This window comes from Calcarisporiella thermophila (assembly GCF_041956535.1).
Source record: "Calcarisporiella thermophila strain CBS 279.70 unplaced genomic scaffold VTP21scaffold_34, whole genome shotgun sequence".
In the NCBI taxonomy this organism is placed as follows: domain Eukaryota; kingdom Fungi; phylum Calcarisporiellomycota; class Calcarisporiellomycetes; order Calcarisporiellales; family Calcarisporiellaceae; genus Calcarisporiella; species Calcarisporiella thermophila.
In genome coordinates this window covers 1-20,273 of record NW_027192224.1, presented here as the reverse complement: position 1 = coordinate 20,273, position 20,273 = coordinate 1, and the positions used below count along the sequence as shown (strand labels likewise).

At 36.3% G+C, this 20,273-nt stretch overlaps 7 protein-coding genes across 7 annotated transcripts; 3 read left to right on the top strand and 4 right to left on the bottom strand.

Annotated features, from left to right (window-relative positions):
• Nucleotides 1-180: 180 nt before the first annotated feature.
• On the bottom strand, nt 181-1,153 carry VTP21DRAFT_7879 (uncharacterized protein; the record flags this gene model as incomplete). The annotated part of the gene is made up of 3 exons (XM_069398668.1): nt 181-548; nt 623-1,018; nt 1,078-1,153. 3 exons carry the CDS (start codon nt 1,151-1,153, stop codon nt 181-183), a joined length of 840 nt encoding a protein of 279 aa, XP_069246061.1.
• A 1,480-nt stretch (nt 1,154-2,633) lies between these two features.
• Nucleotides 2,634-2,908, top strand: VTP21DRAFT_7878 (uncharacterized protein; the record flags this gene model as incomplete). Its single annotated transcript, XM_069398667.1, has 2 exons — nt 2,634-2,748; nt 2,820-2,908. 2 exons carry the CDS (start codon nt 2,634-2,636, stop codon nt 2,906-2,908), a joined length of 204 nt encoding a protein of 67 aa, XP_069246060.1.
• Nucleotides 2,909-3,826: 918 nt separating this feature from the next.
• VTP21DRAFT_7877 (uncharacterized protein) lies at nt 3,827-5,020 on the top strand (the record flags this gene model as incomplete). Its single annotated transcript, XM_069398666.1, has 5 exons — nt 3,827-4,243; nt 4,316-4,372; nt 4,426-4,489; nt 4,567-4,611; nt 4,713-5,020. The coding sequence occupies 5 exons, from the start codon at nt 3,827-3,829 to the stop codon at nt 5,018-5,020; spliced, it is 891 nt and encodes a 296-aa protein (XP_069246059.1).
• Nucleotides 5,021-5,806: 786 nt separating this feature from the next.
• On the bottom strand, nt 5,807-7,480 carry VTP21DRAFT_7876 (uncharacterized protein; the record flags this gene model as incomplete). Its single annotated transcript, XM_069398665.1, has 1 exon — nt 5,807-7,480. One exon carries the CDS (start codon nt 7,478-7,480, stop codon nt 5,807-5,809), a length of 1,674 nt encoding a protein of 557 aa, XP_069246058.1.
• Nucleotides 7,481-10,582: 3,102 nt separating this feature from the next.
• On the bottom strand, nt 10,583-11,164 carry VTP21DRAFT_7875 (uncharacterized protein; the record flags this gene model as incomplete). Its single annotated transcript, XM_069398664.1, has 1 exon — nt 10,583-11,164. One exon carries the CDS (start codon nt 11,162-11,164, stop codon nt 10,583-10,585), a length of 582 nt encoding a protein of 193 aa, XP_069246057.1.
• A 4,672-nt stretch (nt 11,165-15,836) lies between these two features.
• VTP21DRAFT_7874 (uncharacterized protein) lies at nt 15,837-17,243 on the bottom strand (the record flags this gene model as incomplete). Its single annotated transcript, XM_069398663.1, has 6 exons — nt 15,837-15,863; nt 15,998-16,579; nt 16,647-16,776; nt 16,879-16,961; nt 17,050-17,114; nt 17,177-17,243. The coding sequence occupies 6 exons, from the start codon at nt 17,241-17,243 to the stop codon at nt 15,837-15,839; spliced, it is 954 nt and encodes a 317-aa protein (XP_069246056.1).
• A 760-nt stretch (nt 17,244-18,003) lies between these two features.
• On the top strand, nt 18,004-19,276 carry VTP21DRAFT_7873 (uncharacterized protein; the record flags this gene model as incomplete). Its single annotated transcript, XM_069398662.1, has 2 exons — nt 18,004-18,472; nt 18,570-19,276. 2 exons carry the CDS (start codon nt 18,004-18,006, stop codon nt 19,274-19,276), a joined length of 1,176 nt encoding a protein of 391 aa, XP_069246055.1.
• Between the last annotated feature and the right edge of the window lie 997 nt (nt 19,277-20,273).

Genomic DNA, 20,273 nt, shown 5'->3' with positions numbered 1-20,273 from the left:
AAAGATTTTTACAATCAATTTTTAAAATTTTTTTACAAGAATTAATCCACCAATTTTCAATTTTTTTTACACAGCCTTCACTTTTCCAATCCTATTTTCAAAGTTCTTGTGATCAAATATAGAAATCCTAACAGTAATGGTAACTCATATGCAAATTCCTAAAATGAAAGAAACCATCGATTATCCGTGGACAATTGCCTGCGTCTTGGTCGCGCTAGGCTGTTGCTCTTCCGGGATCTTAAACTGTTCCATCTCCATGTCTCCAACCAAGAACTTCTCACAGTACTCTTCGTAGGTCATCTCCTCTAAGTCCTCGTCTTCACTCTCGCTTCGCATATATCCTTCCAAGTGGTAACGTTCTAGAAACGCGCGGAGAGAAGGCCATACCTCAGGCTTTTTCTCGTTCACCAACTGTTCTATGCGCAGTAAAACGGTCTGCCACGGTAGATTTTGAGTGTGGTTAAGATGGAGCAACGAGAGAACCTCCACGTAAAGAGTATCGGAATTGAGAATGGAAGCGGCGTTAGCAAAGTCTTCTTCAGTCAGTCCTTAATTCAAAATCAGAAATGCCATGTCAATAGCAGTCTCATTTAAGAGCTCATAAATACAAGTATCTCCTTACCGAGCTCCTCGGCAGCTTCCTCCTCTGCCATTATCTTTCTAACCTTTACCGCATCTTCCTCATTAATACTGTTCAAAAAGTCCTCCACTCCTTTCATTACATCTTCGTGGCTTGCACCCGAGTCATCCAATCGCAGAGCGGCTACATATTTCTCCAAGAGGCCGCGTCCCACTTTCTCCTCAACTTTCTGCAGTAGAAAGAGAGATTCACATATACGAGAAAACATGGAAGAATATCCCTCCTGAGAGTCTTCAGCGCAAAATTCAAGGGTTTTGATAAGCAGCTTAGACAGAGATTCAGGGCTATGCGCTAGATAAGGCTTCACTTGGGAAATTGCTTCAGGAGTGGGCATAGCTTCGCGCGGAATGAGTAGCGTGGAGAGCAAATGAGTAAATTCTAATAATTGCGTAAAGGGAATTAGATGTTGAAAAAAAGGAACATGTAATGTGATTTACCCGAGCTACTTGGCATGGACGCCTCCAGTGCAATGAAAAGGTCATATAATTCGAGAGCAGAGCCAGGAACCTTCATGATTGATAAAATGCTGTCGAATGTTCAGCGAGAGAAGAGTTGCAATAAAACGTGAGAAGAGAAGGAGATAGTAGTGGCGAAACTTTATCTACCCACACTAAATTGTCGCACTAATTGGCGCGAAGATTCATTTAGCTTTCTAGAATAAATCAGATTGATTTTTAATTAAGGCTGCTGCCTTGATATTCATGCGTGTCTGGCCGGAATATATGTAGATTCATGTGTTCCTATCCGCATGGCTGTTCTTAATGTGGTCTGTTGCTGTGTCGAGCTAGTGTAGTGGATTTCTCAAAACCCGCTTAATCTATCAGGATGCATGGCGGGGTCATGTGATGAACTAGATTCATTTGGGCACGAGCGAGCGCAGGCTTTTTAATGCGCCTGCTTCACAAATTAGATTTGATCCAGATCGCAATCTACGAAGCCAGTTTCGTCAAGCTTTTCAACTTGATATGAGGTTACGTTTCCTGTAATCAAGGTGATCCAATTGCTTTCAAACTTACGCGTCCTCCTCATAAAAGTCCTGCACAAGAACGGGTACTTATTAGAAAAACGCGTGATAAAACTCAGCCTTGATATCTGTATCAAAGACCTATTATTCCTAAGCTTAGTATATGCGACGGCTTAAGGGAAACGGACAACGCGAATGCAAAAGTCGATGCTTCTCAATGATGAGTCCGATTTATTAGGTAAAATGAACTCGTAAAAAGAATAAACAAATAGAAAAAACCAAACGATAATGAACTCATTTTTTTAGACTATAGAAATTTAGAATGAAGACACTCGAAGATGTCTTCCTCGGCCGTCCCAGAGAAGGAAGTAGAAAATAACAAACGAAAAGGAAAGTGAGGCATTGACAACTGACAAAATACGCAGGTCACGCTTCATGATGATGTAATATGTCCTTTTATAACGTGTGATGCCGCAATTAGACGAGAGGAGCAAACCAGTGGCATCAGTGCTGAACGCTTATATCAATTCTGTAGAAATGGTCGAAAATAGACGATGATGCCCAATTGTCTAGCGTTAACTCCGTATCCACATCGTTCCCAGGTTTCATAAGCAATGCAACAATTTGTATGAGTCATTAAAGAGATAATTCGACTCTATAAGTCAACATGATCTTTTATTATAATTAAGATCATCTTGTCTACCGTTTGAACCATTACATTTGGCGAGCGTACCAGGGAGTAGAGAACAATATACAAAGTAGTATTGAATATATCATCCTTGCCATTTCTTCATTTCCATCAGTTCATACTTGGACCCCGTCGGCTATTCGAACGAATGTCGTAAGGAAGACCCATTGTCAATACCGCAGTATATATTGGTCTCTACTTCCTGGTACACTTGCCAGATGTAACGGTTCGAATGGTAGACAAGATGTTAGTATTGTAAGTAGAAGATGGGTGAGAAATCAAAAATGGGTTTAAATAAGAATAGAGTATTGTAAAATCACGATTAGCACGTGATTTCAAAGATGTATCGTGCGTCATTACACCAAAAACAACTAAACAATAATCAACAAGGCAACAACAAGGCAACAACAAAGCTGACCTTAAAGAACCTTAACTCATATTATGTGTTAGGTGTAGGTGAGTCCTTTCTCTACACGATCTCTTGCTACCTTTCTTGGCAACTTGAATGAGATGCTCTGCGTGTTTAGTCCGAACCCCAGAGGCTCGATTGTCTGAGTTGGGGGTAAAGTGTGATTTTTCTTGCTTGACCAGAAACTCGCACTTTTCAAGCGCCTAAACTACGACCTGGGTGTCTTTCTACTGCTTTATGCTTCGAGAAGACTGCGATTAGTAGATCGCACGATATGCTATAACCCTTTACCCTTTCTTGCGGTACTCTTGCAAAGTCATTTGGAGCACCATTGTGAAAAGCTTGGGAGAGGTCGTGAGACTAAGCAGAGGCGCTTTAAGTCGGTATTCAATGCCGAAAATAGACTAGCTGTTGAGATACAGGCTGAGAAAGTGAAGCTCCATTAAGAGAGTACAGTAAATCGAATGAACGTGACATAGAAATGCCATTATGGAACGCGTAAAAGTGTTTAGAGTCAACTAATACTGTGATTATTTTATTATTTAAATAGAGTTATTGACACAATTTTTGTTGATTACCGGATCGAAGCGAGAATAAAGTATCCTTCCACGAAACATTTCGGAAAAGAAGTGTCTAAAATATGATCATTCAAATTAAAAAAAAAAAACTAGATTAATTTCTATCGCATACAACGGTAAATGCGACAGGAACTGCAGTGGGAAAAACACAAAGGTATCCGAGAGAGCTAGCAAGCAACCAGAGCATTGCAATAAATTTTCGTTAGTCATCTTGAAGTGACTCATATATTCTTATATTATTCTTTCACTTTTTATCCGTATAGGCTGATACATCATGGTTTACCGCAAAGAGCCACATTGAAGTTTATTTTGAGAATAATATGATTAGTCGTAGAAACTTGCATACAATCCCTACATGCTCTCATTTTATGAAAAGTATCTTCATCGAATGAACGCCCATACCGATCCCCAAAGGCTTTTGCCTGGTAATAAAATGTAATTCCAATGGTATTGGTATATTAGGGCATGTGAAAATGTGGTGACGCAACACTTTTAACCAAATTTATTTAAATTGCTCTTAAGGAGCAGTTAGTTTTACTTAATTATCATGACCTCCGAAAAACGCAGCAATGAATCCATCAAGGCCATAGATGCTTGGGCAAACCCTGTTATACCATTCTTGGAAGGGATCCCAGAAGTGAGGCCACTCTTTGAAAAATCTCATGTGGACTTTAAATTTTTTGAAAAGCGTTGCACTCCAGCAGAGCTAGTGGCACTAATGGATGCTGCAAATATTCACAAAATCTGCTTGAATGCATGGTACAGACCGGGTCGCATCCTTTTCAGCAATGATGAAGTTGCCGAATACACCAGAGCCTACCCAGATAGGTTCATTGGGATAGCTGGAGTGGATCTAGCCGATCCTGTGGCGGCATGTAGAGAATTAGATAGAGCTGTGAATGAATTAGGATGTCGTGGACTGAGAGTTGTACCTTGGTTATGGAATTTGCCACCCAACGATAAGGTATAGCAATTTACTCTGCTAGCTACAGTTTTACCAAATAGGTTAATTTTATTTTATTTTTTATTTTTCAAGCTATATTACCCTCTCTTTGTTAAATGTGTCGAATTAGATATTCCATTTTTCACACAGGTGCGTGTTATTAACAGGATCTGGTAGCTATTTAATACTTAAATATTTTTCAGGTTGGGCATACTGGCCCTCATTGCCCTAGCGAGCCTGGTCGTCCGATTCCTTATATCGATGATAGTACATATAAATTCATGAATATACCTTTTCGTTATCTTTTTCCGCTAATGAATTAACTTTTTTTTTCGTGTTAATAGTCGCTCTTCGTTTCCCCGCCCTGAAGATCGTGGGAGGCCATATTGGTATGTGAACTTCTAAATATTGTTCGAAGCTGCTTTTTTATACATTTGATTTTCACGGGTATTATCATGGTTAAACTAATTATATTTTTGTCCATTAAAAGGGCACCCATGGACTGAAGAAATGATTGCTGTTGCCTGGAAACATCCTAACGTGTATATTGACACTTCTGCTCACCTTCCGCGATATTATCCAAAATCGCTCATTCATTTCCTGTCGACGACAGGAAAACGCCAAGTTCTTTTTGGAACCAATTTCCCCCAGCTATCCTGGAAAAAGTGTATGCAACAAGTAGAGGAACTAGGTTTAAAGGAAGACGTGAAAGAGAGATTTTTATGGAAAAATATGGAGGATCTTTTGTCCCGTAATCATGACAAAGACAGCAGAAGGAATTATGAGAGTAAGCTTTAACGCGGTCATAGACCTAATTTATATTATAGGTTATATCGGTGCTTATCACCCCATATCCCTTCATGGGGTGATTTCTCGATATTATATAATTGTATGTATTATTAACAAGAAGATGAATAACAACGGTGACAATTGCTAGTATGAAAACCAATTTTTAACATCAAAACCATACACTAAATGCTTACTCTCGACCTCAAAATATAACTGCTATATGATATAGCAATCATCTCAAGGGTAAATTATATCGTAAAAAATTAGAGTTGAGACATTATAGCAGATTTTTGTAATTTCGGTTCGATTTTTGATATACCACCTAATACTGTGAAGAAGATTTGTCTCAAATACTTGGGTTGTATTATAGATCTTCAAGGTGATATAACATGTTAGTTGTGTGGCGGAAGACCTTGTATTTACACTCTTCGTGTGAAGATTGGTGTTTATCAATTGTATATTTCGAATCCAAGATATGAGATGAGCAATTAGTTATATTACTTAATATAAAGACTTATTTTCATTCATGTTTTATACAGTGTATATATATTCTGCTTTGGCTAAGTACGCGATATTTCATACGTGGGGGAAGCTTTCAGTATTAACACCCCAAGCTAGGAGGCGAAAGAAATTTCCTTTTATAATGGCTTAGCCTTTGAAAGTTTCCTCTATTTATTTCATATTTTAATTCACTATGATTTTCTATATTAAAATAATCTTCGCATCAATACATAAAATTAATTACACGAAGCAGCCTTAAAAGTGTACTTGAATATAAAATATATTGCGGGAGCGCTATGAATTTTTACGGCAATTAAGGTCATCGCTCCAATCTTCACTTCCCACGCATTTTAAGCAAGTAAATAAACCGGAGGGGTCCACCTGCCTTTTAATCTTCTTGAGACGAGGATAATTGCTACCAAAATAAGCCTCTTGCCAGTCAGGCTCATGAGGATCTGCCTCATTTGTATAACAGCCGGAACCTGGTGTGATATCTCTGAAAACTTTTGTCAAATTAGTCACCTCTTTGCCAGTAGACTTTTTTTCTTCCAAAGTTGCATTTTCATTCCATCCGATCGAAAAGACAAGATGCCAAAGTGCCTTTCGCCACGCCGGATTGACCGCTACTTCGTCGTCACGTTTCTGGGCAACTCTTCCTCCAGCAACTAGATGGATTATAGCACCAGTATGGATTTGCGACGTGGCACTGGAGAGCTGATTGATTCCAGATTCAGTTTTAAAGAGTTCCATTGGTATTAATCGAGATCCCATAGTGCTAGAAGTCCCATTGATGATAGCACACCACGGATTATTGGAACAGACAAAGAAGGGATTATCGCATCCTGGGGTATTGCCTAGACAGAGGAAATTGCGATACCATGCAAAAAATGAGGGAAATTGCTGTGTAAATCCGTCGATCACTAATCCTTGATGGTTTTTTGCAAAACTTTCGAACGAAGCAAAACTCTCGTTCGCAAAAGTGAGATTTCCTCCTGGAAGTAGGTATATTATTGCCATTGTCCTATCCCCAGTTATAAATGCATAGCCCGACCAACCGGCCTCAGACCATGCTGGATGAGCTTTAATGAACTCTTTAAGTAGGTCATTAAAGGCAGCATTATCAGTAGCATTGACAGAATATACAGCGCCGATGACACTGGACACTGCTTTGTAAGTTTTAAAAGTAGCAGATACCACAACACCATATGTTCCACCGCCGCCGCCCCGTAGTGCCCAAAATATGTCTTGATTCTGGCATTCATTAGCGACACGTAGCTTTCCGTCCGCAGTGACAACTGTGTATTGTAAAACATTATCTGCGCTTAATCCATATTTGGGTGAGAGAGGTCCGTGACCTCCACCTTGGACAAATCCACCTGCTGCTCCTACAGAAGGATCTGCTCCTCCTACAACATCCAAACCTCTTTCGCTGGCAGCTTTATAAAGAGTGAAAAGTCGTACACCGGCACCTACCGTTACCGCTGAAGTTTCTGTATGATTTGAACTGCACCCTTCTGGGTTAAATTTATCATGAAAAGAGATGTTTGTAAGGTGTTGTGTCCAAATGCAAAGCGAGCCGGGTGCGGTGCTTCGGCCGAGAAAATCATGGCCTGTATTTTTCACGATTAAGCGAAGATTGTGTTTTGCAGCAAATGAAACAGCTTGTTGAATATCTGAGCTGCCTGTAGCGTTGACTGCGAATACCGGAAAAGCACCTTGAACGCCTTGCCAGTATGGATCAGTTATCTTGCTGCAACCTGATCCACTAGATTGATTTTTCGAGCCCGAGCAATCAGTTGATATATTTGACGCCAATAGTTGACCTCCAACTGACTCATTGAATTTTTGCCAGGTCTGAGAATCTGGCCAACATACTTCATTTGGCAGACAATGGCAACTACTAGGAATTGCCACCGTAAAATAAGTAAAAATTACCAACAAGAATGTGGCTAACAATAAGTACGGCATGGTGCTATTTACCACCCCATTTTCGCTTTTCCAAGGAAATTTATCTTATAAATGATGCCAAGATAAATTAGATCAATACCTGCCTAGAAAATACGCCAAGCTCTTTCTACTTTTCCAAGTTCCAACTATTAAGGAAACTGAGCCACGAAATGGCGTCTGTACCTATATTTCCTAAAGAAATACTAAAATTTGTCGAATAATACAAAGCATTATATATTGTATACGAAGACTTTGCATGGTAGGACGTAATAAGTTTGGAGCATACTAAAGATTGTTCTCTCAACTTAATTTCTTAACCAGATAAATTTATACTCTAGTTAAAACTTTTATGATTGAGAGGTTAAAGATTGGTCTTTTTCGATATACTAACCGTTTGGGATGATTGGTTTAGTTTTACTTGAAAATCCAAGTTCCCGACGACTTCACCACATATTTTGTTGATAGTTTTGACTATTCTTCTTCCTTCCCTCTTCTTGGGACGGCCAAGGAAACATGTCTTTGGAAAGCACGTATTTATAGCAAAATTGTACGATAATTTGAACACGATTTTACTTTTTTTTTCTCTATTTCTTTGAAACAGCTCATTTTATCCAATAAATCGGCCACATTATAGTGAAGCGTGGACTTCTGACTTTGCCTTTAACCTTTGCTTTCCATTTCCCTTAAGCCATCGCATACGCTAGGCTTAAGTAATAATTGGCATTTGTTACTTATATTAACTCGGTCAGTCTTAGAAATCAGTAATTGTTAATTGATAAGAAATGAATGCAGGCTCTATGTAATACAATGAAGATTGCATCTGTGTTCAAGGTGAGAATTATGAAGTTTGTCCCTATTTAGTATTTTGAGGATAATAATGATTGTATACTATCTTTATAATGAGCTTTTTTTATTCTAAGGTTGTTGGATAAAAACAAAATGCATCCAGCAGGTTCTCTAATAAAGGCTCATGAAACTGTTAATATATGTGTCTTTATACTATAAATAATTGCAACGTTATCTTTAATGAAACTATTCAAATTCTTATTTATTGAGAGTGGATAGGAAAGGCGCCTCCGTTGTTTTAGGGGCGGATTTATGTCAATTACTCAAAAAGGAAGATTGGTTTCTTAATTTTTTTTCCAAAGAAGTCGCTATTTATCTCTCGCTTAATTGCCCCCTATTGGAAAGGTTTACATCATTTGATATATAGCTAAGAATCCGGCCTCCAAGTAACTTATGCTTAGCCACCCTATATTAGATAGGAAACTTGGATCTCAAGCATTTTAATTAATGCAATATACATATATGGACAATTTTTAAAATAGCAAAAGATTGAAAATAGCTAAATAGGGGTAGAACTTCATCAATCGAGAAAATTCAGGATCTAGGACTTATTCTCTTTTATTAATTCTTCTATTTACCATTGTTTCATGTACCAAGCCTAATCTACGATAGGATCTAAAGGTATATCTTATGGGAAATATCAGGAATTGGTTTAAAAGCTTGCGCCAGCGTGGATATTAAAGTTCTACGGCGAAACTATATAATAAGAGAATTCCCATTGAAATTAATTAATATTTTTCATTCTCAAATCGCTTCATCACATATTGAGTCTGTTTTCAGTTGACTATGCGATTTTCGATTACTCTGCTTGTTATGACTCTCTATTTTGGAGCAGCGTCCGCGATTCCTACGAGCTCTAGTAAAAGTTTGTCTTCGCTTGAAAAGAGGCAGTGCATGGCTGATGGGCAATGTCTCATGTTGAATTGTGATAATTTTTGTCGAAAAACTTGTGGAGCTGTTAGGGGAAGGTGTATTGGCATTGTGAGTGTAACTTGTACGTGTGATTACGCGTAACCATAATGTAGTAGGATATTAATCATCCTCTCAAAGATCCACTTTATTTTGAGAAGCTTGGAATTGTAGGATCTACTGATATATATTTGTCATATCCCTATATCCGTTTGAAAGTGAATATATAATATATTATTATACTGTTTTTCGTTTTACTGCCTCAAAAATTTCACCATTAACATTTTAAACCTAAGTACCAAACAATACAGACCTTCAGGCAAGTGTTGAGATATTTACTTGTTAATTAAATACTTTCTATTTTCTCCATATTTACTGAATTGAGATCTTTTACTCATATGCTATAAAATACAGCAATCGCTCATCTTACATATTATGTTATTGTTGGAGAACGACCAGGCATGACTGGTAGTCCGATATATATTCCGGATAATATTTGTGTTACATCAGTTAATAGCACACTTGTACGAGCACGCGCCTTACAAGTACGAGCATGCGTCTCACCATCTTTATTTCTTTTTATCTCCTACCCTATCCCATCAGATATATATATAGTATGTGTTTTCTCTCTTTTTAATTCCCTAATGTGTGTTATTTGTGTTATCCCTTCTGTCTGTTTACTTTCCTTTTATCAATATACTCTTATTGAAATCCAACAGTCTAGGCGATCTTAAGAAATTGTTGGAACTGATTAAGAGTATATTAATAAAAGGAAAGAAGACAGATAGAAGGGATAACACAAATAACACACACTACTTGAGAATTCAAAAGAGAGAAAGCACATCCTATATATATGATAGAATAGGAGATGATGACTAATAATGATGATAAGATACTTGCTTATACATATTTGTATAAGTATGAAATAACCGTCGTAACACAACAACTATCCAGACTTAGATCATGCCTGGTCGTTCTCCAACAGAAATTTATTTTAAAATATTTCGAATTTAAAGATATCAATTTTCCTGTATTGAGGCTTTTCTACATTTTTATAATGTTTAATCCATGATATCATATAGATTATCTTTGGTAAACTCTCGAAATACTTTCATTATATCTAATTAATCTTGATTGTATTTTAAACTTAATAAAAAACAATTATATATAGAATTAACTAGAAGTGAACCTAATAAAAAAACGAATATATCTCAAATGAGGGAGATTAAGAATCGATAGTCATTGTATAATAAAATTCATAGATTCCGAAATATTAATTCTTCAGCCATCTCTTAGCATCTAATAAATTATGGATATTCATTAATATATATATTGACTAATATATATATTGGCAAATAATTTATCTCCTTACCTTTCATCCTCGGTTATTTTGATATTGGAATGCTGGCACGGTTCATTAGCGATTAATTTTACATTCCGTGAAGAATCGGGAGTAGTTGGAATTCTGAGCTTAGCTGGAGCCTGTAGCTTTATGCGTTCAATAATGTAAGGCTCCAATATGGCATAAACAAGATATACCACTATAAGTTGCCCCATTATTATGTACACTATTTTTGCGATTTCAGTTGGTACCAGTTTGTTTTCTACATCGATCTTGACGGTGATAATCAACCATGCAAAGAAATTGTAACCTAATAGCATGAGCATCATTACGATTCTTCCGAATATTTGGATCAAAATATCGTAGCGTTGCTCGCGCATTATTTTGGTGTATGTTCTATGGAAGCATATACTTGTGATAAGCGTGAACAAGAAATATATTCCAGACTCGAATATGATTAGAGCGTTAAGTGTTTTCCAGAAAGTCATCTGGGTAGCTTTCTGAATTAGCACGATAGTAATAATAATGGCACTCGTGAGATTAAGGAACGAAAGAGACTGAATGATCAACTGGATTTTACTCCATTTCGATTCGAAAGAGGATTGCATCAGGAGCAGGTTGCACAGCTTCAAGGAGTCGATAATAACGAGGCTGTTTAACGAGGAAAATAAGGTGCTCAACGCTATTGCAAGAAAAGGTCCTGAAGCATACTCATAATCGCTTAAGAAGTTGCAGAAGAGCAAATCTTGTAGTTGTGTAATGAAATAGCATAATCCCACCAGGATACAAGCTATAAGCTTGATCACTTTTACAAATAAACTTTTTGGAGTTTTGATCCGAATAGTTCTAATAATGTAAGGGAAAGATAGAACTATTATCCATATCCCTAAAAATACGGTTACTCCTGAAATGCTGCAGGATCTGATGATTTCCTTCTTTCCCATATGCTGTACATAATGATTACTTGGTCGACATTGAGTGAAGAAATTGATAGAAGTGCAGCAGGCTTTGAGCGTCTCGTTGTTCGAAGACAAATTCATAAAGTATTTGTTACTGATATTAACAGAAGTTAAAAAGCAACAATGCGAAATGCAAATTTATAATATATATTAAATTTTGGCGTTTAATATAGATACAATGAAATTGCAGGAAATTTAAAACGGTCTTGACTCTCACCATTCATAAACTAGTCCTATACTCACATCTTTTCCACACATAGAAATGATGGCCCTGGTAAGTACGCACTTGCAAATTTGAAACACGATTTTCAAGATTGTTACACTAGGAATTTCAACTAAAGTTGAGGTGCTACATACGGTTCACTTGCTCAAATTATAAAATATTTCTATTACGTCATCATTGAAGTTGTTATTATATATTTTCTGTTTAATATTGAGGACAAAAACATATACAATAAAAATTTTACAATGAATTTACGATTTTCTTGTGTAATTTGAAAACCTTATTGTTATTCTGGTAACTGCTAAACTATAGATGTGCGAGTACCGATCAATACACCAAGTAGATTCGGTAATCTTCAATATTTGTAAATCATCTTTATTTGCCAACCGAGGGCAGTGTGGAGAAACCAAAGTAAGATTCTTTATGGCCTTTTCGGATCTTTGGGTTTGTGTTTCCTAAGTTTCATATTTAGTTCCTTTTGAAATGCGATCCTGCTCCATTGATATCAGAAATCTTGCCCTGTTTTTGCAGCGAATATGGCAAAACATAGAATGTATTTGAATGCAACCGAAAGTTTACAAGTTTTTGATTATTTAACTCTTAGAGTATTCCCAACAACTATTCGAATTATCCAAATGCTAGTGTATCATTAAGGGCGTTGACATAGCTCTCCGGTTCAAGAGATATACTCTGTATATAAACAATAATTTGGTTTGAAAATATCATTTATTCGGGGACTTACACTTTTTCTTATGTTATCTGGGTTTGTAAAATTTCAAGAGTATAGTTTGACCTTGAGTTAATAATATTCAGCAGGACGGCCTTGAACCTATAAGTTGAGAATTTTTTTTTGCAGTTATGCAATCGCGGATTCAGTAAACCATGCAATTAGTATCAAAAGGTTGAAGCATAATGTCTCGCTTATCTGATCTCAATTTTATCCTCCAAAAAAAAGTAACAAACATTGATATAATATTATGCATTTTGTTATATTATATCTCTTATTGAAGTTGATATGCTGTAATAAGAGAGAATTTTCGATTCTGCCCCAGACATCATTGGCAAAAAACATTTAGCATATTACCCGCCCGAGATCCAATATCTTGCCATAATATTAAGCCGTGGCATAAAATACTGCACATTCACATATTGTAAGAGCAACAAGATGCTGTATAACTTGATTTACTTCAACTCATGATTTGGGCAAGACAGTTGCTAAGAATTTCGATTATTAACTGATTAAAAGGATTGCAAGCTACTGTATCTTGCTGATTCGGGCTGAAACAAGTATCGATCCTCCTTAATCGTGACCAATATAATTCAGATACGTTTATTCTCGCTTATGAATTCGAGCCGAGTTTTCACATAAAACTTCTTATTTTAGTTTCTCCACAAAAATCATTCCATGAAATATCCTGGTTTTGCATAAATTTTAAGGTAACTGAGTTGCCCAGTGGACAGAAACAATAACCTATTTTGATCCGCCCTTCACTATACTACTGATCTATTACTAATTTGAATATTACTAGAATCTCTTCTTATCTCATAGACACATTTTATTCCGCAATATCCACTCAGTAAAACATTCGCATTCGAGTGTTAATGGTAAAATTCATTTTTGACGAAATATACTGCCTATTCTTCAGGTTTCAGTTCATTAACTAAGTACTCACCATTCATCCAAAAATGTTTACGTGGATGTAAATTACTCGGTTTGTTTTGGCAAAGATATTTTTCAATAGCTTTTATTTTACTGAGAAAGACTTTAATTACAGAACTGTTAATACATTGTTGATGATATATGGTTTGCTATGTCGAAATAAAATAAGTGCCTATAGACAACATAAAAGTCAATAGTTGGAGAGGAGTAGGCGAAATGAATCCTTGAAAAGTGCTTATCAGTTTTAAATTTTGTTGTAATTGATATCCTCGAGATGAATTAAATTACCATAAAAATATACAACTGTAATAGTATAGTAATATACTAATATGGTTGAATTATGAAACTGCTCTGATACTATATAAACGCGTGAATTTTCCATGAAATTCGCTGTTTAAATTATTCCTATTCATTTATGGATTTATCTTCTAAAAACGAGACACTAATTGCATGTTGCGAATCGATCAACTTTTTTACACAATGTAGAATTAGCAATCATTATGTACAGCATATGGGGAAGCAACAAATCATCAGGTCATGCAGTATTTCGGGAGTAACTGTATTTCTAGGCATTTGGATATTGCTGCTCTACATTCCATATATTGTCAAGACGATTCGGATCAAGACCCCTAAGAGTCTCTTTATTAAAATACTCAAGATAGTTACCTCAGGCCTGGTTGGATTATGTTATTTCGCCACTCAACTTCAAGATTTGCTCTTCTGCAATTTCTTAAGCGATTATGAGTATTCGTCAGGTCCTATTCTTGCCATTGCTTTGAGCACACTTTTTTCCTCATTAAACAGCCTTATCATTATCGATTCATTGAAGCTGTACAATTTGCTCGTAATGCAATCCACCCTTGAAACCAAGTGGACCAAGGTCCGATATATAATTCAGTCCCTCTCGTTCGCAAATCTTTCGTGCTCCATTGTTATCACGCTTGTAATGATTCAACACGCCTCCCACATGACTTTCTGGAAAACTATAAACGCTCTGATCATATTCGAATCTGGGATATATTTTTTCTTCACGTTAATAACAACCATATGTTTTCATAGATCGTACTCGAATATAATACGCGTAAAGCGTCACGATATATTGTTCCAAATTTTTGGGAGAATCACCATGATACTCGTGTTACTTGGCTACAATTTCTTTTCGTGGCTAATTATTACCATCAAAATCGAGATTGATAACAAAATGGTGCCTACTGAAATCGCAAAAATTGTGTATATAATCATGGGACAGCTTATTGTACTCTACTTCGCATATGCAATGGTGGAACCCTTTATAATTGAACACATCAAACTGAATTCGTCTATTAGCATCAATATTCCGTCAACACTAGTTTGTAATTCATCGCAAGCAGAAAGATCGAATGACGCTGCAACTCTTTCGCTTTCAAGTATTAAGGTAGCAAAATTTCAAAGGTATAATTAATTTTTGCCTGTAGAATAGCACCATTAAATTTCTAATAGATATTATGATTATAGTAACTGAGAGCATGTGGCTCAATATACTAGCCTTTTAGACTAGTTTATCCTCTCCATCTACTGTTTTAAACTTTTTAAAATATAAAGGCTATATATCTGTGTTTTAAAGTTTACTGACAGAAGGTTCGCTATGTATTTTGTACTAATGATCTATATTTTTCGTATTTTTATTTGCATTGTAAGATATCAGAATCCTTGAGAATAGTAGATAAAACAAGGCTGTTTTAAATCCATTGATTAAATAACATGTAAATTAATAACCAAGCTAATGACGTAAATAATAGTCTCAAAAATTTGAAAAACTTTGAAAAACTTATTTTGTCCAGGTAGGAAGTCACGCCTGATCGTACTCCAACAAAAGGTATAATTTACATATTCTTCTGAAAACACTATAAAATTCTAACCTCAGAGCCATAAATTAAACTATTTTATACAATATAAAATGAGAAATAGTTGGGACTAAGAGAGAGAAAAATAAATAAATATTATCTAAATAATGAAAATAAATGGTAATGATTGGGGTTATGTGATAATAAATCTATAATTTTTACTCGCATTCTAGTTGTCTTAACTCAGCAGATGAAGATAAAATGTAAGAAAACCAGTCATACTAAGCATAGAGACTAAATACATGACTAAAAGAACACTACCAATCTCACGTGATTCTCCATCAGGGGAATAGAGTTGAGTGAGAAGCACACAAGTAGATGCAGTGGGGACACATCCAGTGAACAGGAGAACGAATCTTAAATGCAGAATAATTCAATAGGCATAATGTTGAAATGAAGAATAAACTTATTTGCCACAATACCTGAATATTTTATCCTCTGGGTCTATCAAATGCGCAGAATAAGTAAAAGCTTGAACCAATCCAATACCAACGATCGGAAGTAGAATCAATTTTGAAACGACAAGCAAGATGATAACATGCAAAGGCACTGATTTTATGGATAACCGGGCAAGACCACCACCTAAACAAATTAAACCCTTTAAAAATAGATATACAAAAATTAGTCTCGATGAAATTCAGTGTAATGTAGATGTATTTCAAAAATCCGTTGATCATTCGTTTGATCATTGGAATAAATAAAATAGGGATACCTACAATTGGAACGGCTGCCATTCCAACCGAATCAGCAATTTCTCTAATGAACATCAATGGCGGATTAGAATTAGACGGGCTTGGAACAAAAAGAGATTTTAGTGGAGAAATCATAGCAATCGTAAATCCGATCAGCAGTGCTACGTTAGGAGGATTAAATATAAACCCAAGCTTCTCTTTTATTTTTTGCAAACGAGCCAAGATGGATTTGCCGCTTCTGTTTGGATTATTTTTGAATGACTGTTCTTTCTCTTCATAGTCGGCACCAGCCTTGGTTTTTGTGTCATGCTCTTGGGCTGCTTCATTTTGAGAAATCGCTGTGTCTTCATCTGCATTAAATTTTCCTTGATCAACTACGACTTCCTCCATTGCTTCACTACTGTTTTTAGCGGTACTCGTATCTTCCGAGGTTTGTTTGGAAGTTTCTGGGAAATCCCACTGAAATAGTTTGTAGCCTGCACCCCACATTGTAAAGTAGAATACAGCAAGAAAGATCGAAGCATATGCGACGCCGACATCAGTATCTCCTTTGTGAAAAGGAGATATATCTCCCAAAGACATTATAAGGGCAAGAGGAATGTCACCCTTAATATCACGTTATAATTTTCAAGGTTAGTGAAACTTATAGCCATGGGTTTAGTAATTAACTTACCCAGTTACCCCACGCCGCCACTGCAATTGCTGCATAAGAAAAATTTTGGGGTAATTTACAAAAGCGTCTAATAAGGAATCCAGCGGAAAACCCAATAGTGATGTAAAGGAGAGCCATCATCACAATGAGGCTGATAGGGTAAATCACATCAGAAATATAATCAAAGGTTAGTTTGTCTCATTTTTCAATGTTCACATAGAGTACCATCCAAAGATGGTTCTGTGTATCTTACCCAAGGCGATCAATTTTATCCACACTAATTCCTGCCACAGTTTTAGAGAAAAGTAGTGCAGGTGACAAAAAGTAGACACAAACCTAGGGTATAAGAGTAAAAAAGTGTATACATTTAAAATATCAGCACCTATTTCTATTCTATATAAATAAAGCAGTCTTGGTCCTTTACTTTTGATAATAGTTTAAGACCCCATCCATCCAAAACTCCTGCTCTCGTAAGTATTGCGCCTCCGGCTGTACGGAAATAATATTAGATATTTAAGGATCAATTGAAAAATTTTAAATGAAGATAATACCAGAGGCTATAAAAATTTTGAGGACTGGTTTAACGCTGACCCAAATTAATTCTGGAATGGAAGCCATTGCAACCGATGAATGTATGCCGAAGAAAAATAAGAAAAAACACTAGGAAAAAAAAATGGCGTCAAAAACTGATTTATAAATGAGTTTTCTTGTTTATTATCGAAGAATTCTTGAACAAAGCTCTTGTGAGAGGGTGCAACAGAAAAACGCTTCTCAATAGATGAATGGCCTAAAGCTAAATATATTTGAACTTTCACATTAAAAAGGTTTGCACGCTGTTGCCATTGTGCTGTGTTATAACTTAATCTTTTTAAATTAAATTCAGATCCCGAAGATCTCCGAGAAGAACTTTCATTTTAATATTTTTGGATGTCACACGATACATAAGCACCAAAATAAAATCATAGTATGTATAAGCATCACCATTTGCTCAAACTTTAGACAAGAATTCGTGATGGATCAAAAAAATTCGCAATCAATTGGAGATAAGCGAAGGTGTTACTCGGAAATTATTAATAAGTCACATACACAAAGCTTTGCCCTATGGCAATTCTTTTTATAACTCGTGCAACAATAGAATGGACATGAATTAAAAAGGAAATATTGTGTACACTTATGTGGCTATTTTCTATATTATTGGAGACATATTTGAATCATTAAAGAAGAAGTTAGGCCATCAATATCAGTCCAAAACATATAAAAAGGCAATAAAACTGAACTAAAACAGGCATCCTCAATTACAAATTCTTCTATACTCCTAGATTTTTCTAAATCTTCTTTTTGACAATATAATTTCTAGCTCTCGCATAATCCATATCAAATGGCCCCCCCCCACAAAGCAGACATTGATATCTCCACAAGCCCTGGAGAAGAACTCAAGGTTGGAGTAAAAGATGCGTTCGCTGCTTTTGTTAATCCTGTCTTCGAGGAATTCCCTAAACAAATTGAAGGACCCACTGCTTGGGAAGGCCAATATATGCAAGCGAACCAGGATATCTGGACATACCACTTGACGGACTCGGATATCAAAGAAATTGAGGCAGCTATTGTTTACTTCCGTTCTCTGGACCTACCTTTGGCAGAAATTACTTTCTACAGATTCCCTCTTCCTCATCTCGGCAAGAAACTTGAGGAAATTCGCAGTGATATTCAGGAGGGTCGTGGTTTTACTTTGATACGCGGTCTGCCAGTCCAGCGATATACTCGAGAAGAGTCTGCTGCAGCATTCATGGGAATATCTTCTTATTTTGGTCCGTTCGTTTCTCAAAATAGCTTTGGGCATTTATTGGGTAAGTGGATCATTGCCATTGATAATTTGATATAAAATAGCCATCCTTTTGGAAGAGATAAATTTCACAGCCATTTCTTTCTTTCTTTCTATATTAGGACATGTCAAAGATCACGGAAATAATCCTGATGCACCAGGAGTTCGACTTTACACTACAAATAGGCGACACTGGTTCCATACCGACTCTTCCGATATCGTGGCTCTACTTTGCCTTCAAACTTCTGAGTCGGGTGGTGCAAGTGCTCTTGCCGCTTCTCATACTGTTTATAACAAATTAATGAAGAAAAACCCGGAATATGTAAAAGAACTTAGCAGATCCGACTGGTACTGGGATCGTAAGGGTGAAGTGCCAGCTGGCAAGTTGCCCTTCTACCTTAGTCCCATATTTCATTATTTCAAGGGTCGTCTGCTCACCATTTTTGATCGTAGTTATCTTACCACTACCAAGCGTCATGCTGGAGTGCCACCTCTGACAGATGTTCGATTGGAAGCAATCGAGGCTATTGAAGAAGTGTGCCAAGAGCAAGCAGTTCGCATGTATCTTCAACCAGGAGACATCCAGTATGTCCATAACCACCATATCCTTCATTCTCGTGAAGGTTATGTTGATAGCGATTCCGACCCTACTAAACGGCGCCATCTCTATCGCCTATGGATGTCAACCGGCAGTCGTGGTGGTTGGGCATTGCCAGCAACTTTCGGTGAGCGTTTTGCTGGAGATTTATCGGGGGTGAGTAAGCGAGGTGGAATTATTCCTGGGGTGAAAGAGTGTGTCCTCTTAGACAGTGTGGATCGTTATGTATAGCAAAATTCACTTGAATTTATTCTCAAATATTTTCTTCGTAGACAAGTAGTAATACATTAGATATATTTATTTACCCATATATCATTGTCATGAATATTTTGATAGCTTGGTTCCATCTTGAATTATAACTGTTATCTGGTATTTAATAAAGGGGCTATATTATATCATACTTTACTTGATCTGGTCAAATATTATTACTACATTTCTCGACTAACGACCACTATATAGAAGATAAGCAGTCTTTTCTTAAATATTACAATTCTCTTGTTTTCTTTGGATGATTTTATTACAACTTAAATCCAAAACTCTCTCTCATCAAAATATTACTGTTTTCAATTCGTTATTATTTGAGTCTTTGTAATCTTTAATATTCAATTATCCACAAATCACTATGGAATAGTACGTTGTTGTCATCAGGAACAAACAACTCCAAACAATATTTTACTTTCCAATTTTAAAGTTAGGTCGAGTTGAGATATTGAATAGGTGTTAATAATGACTGCAAGTTCTAACTAAGCCTAGCGGAATTTCAATGGCTGCGAATCCTTGAAACACCTCGACCTGAGTAGGATTCATTTGGACACTAAGAATTAGTAAGAAAATAAGATTATGTTGGTTCAAAGCCCGAGGATTCGTTTAATTTCTAAGTTTTAGATTCTGCTAAATCATTCTGCCAGGATATCTGATATAGATTTTAGAGCTAATCAATAAGCAATCGAATTCTGAAATTATAACAGAACAAAAGCTAATTGCGAAAACAATGATATAGGTGGTGCAATTTCAGGACAACCTATTGCATGATCTAAGGTTAAGTTCTAGTAGTCATATTTGATGTTGTCACTTTACTTTTAAATGATGCATATTTGGTTTGATATTGGAAGTAATCATCCCTGAGTCATTTTTGGATTAAGTTTTCTATCTCTACTTAATTCCATCGCTTTTGCCGACTTGAACCATTAATTAAATTTTTTTTTGAACACATTTTATTTAGGTTAGG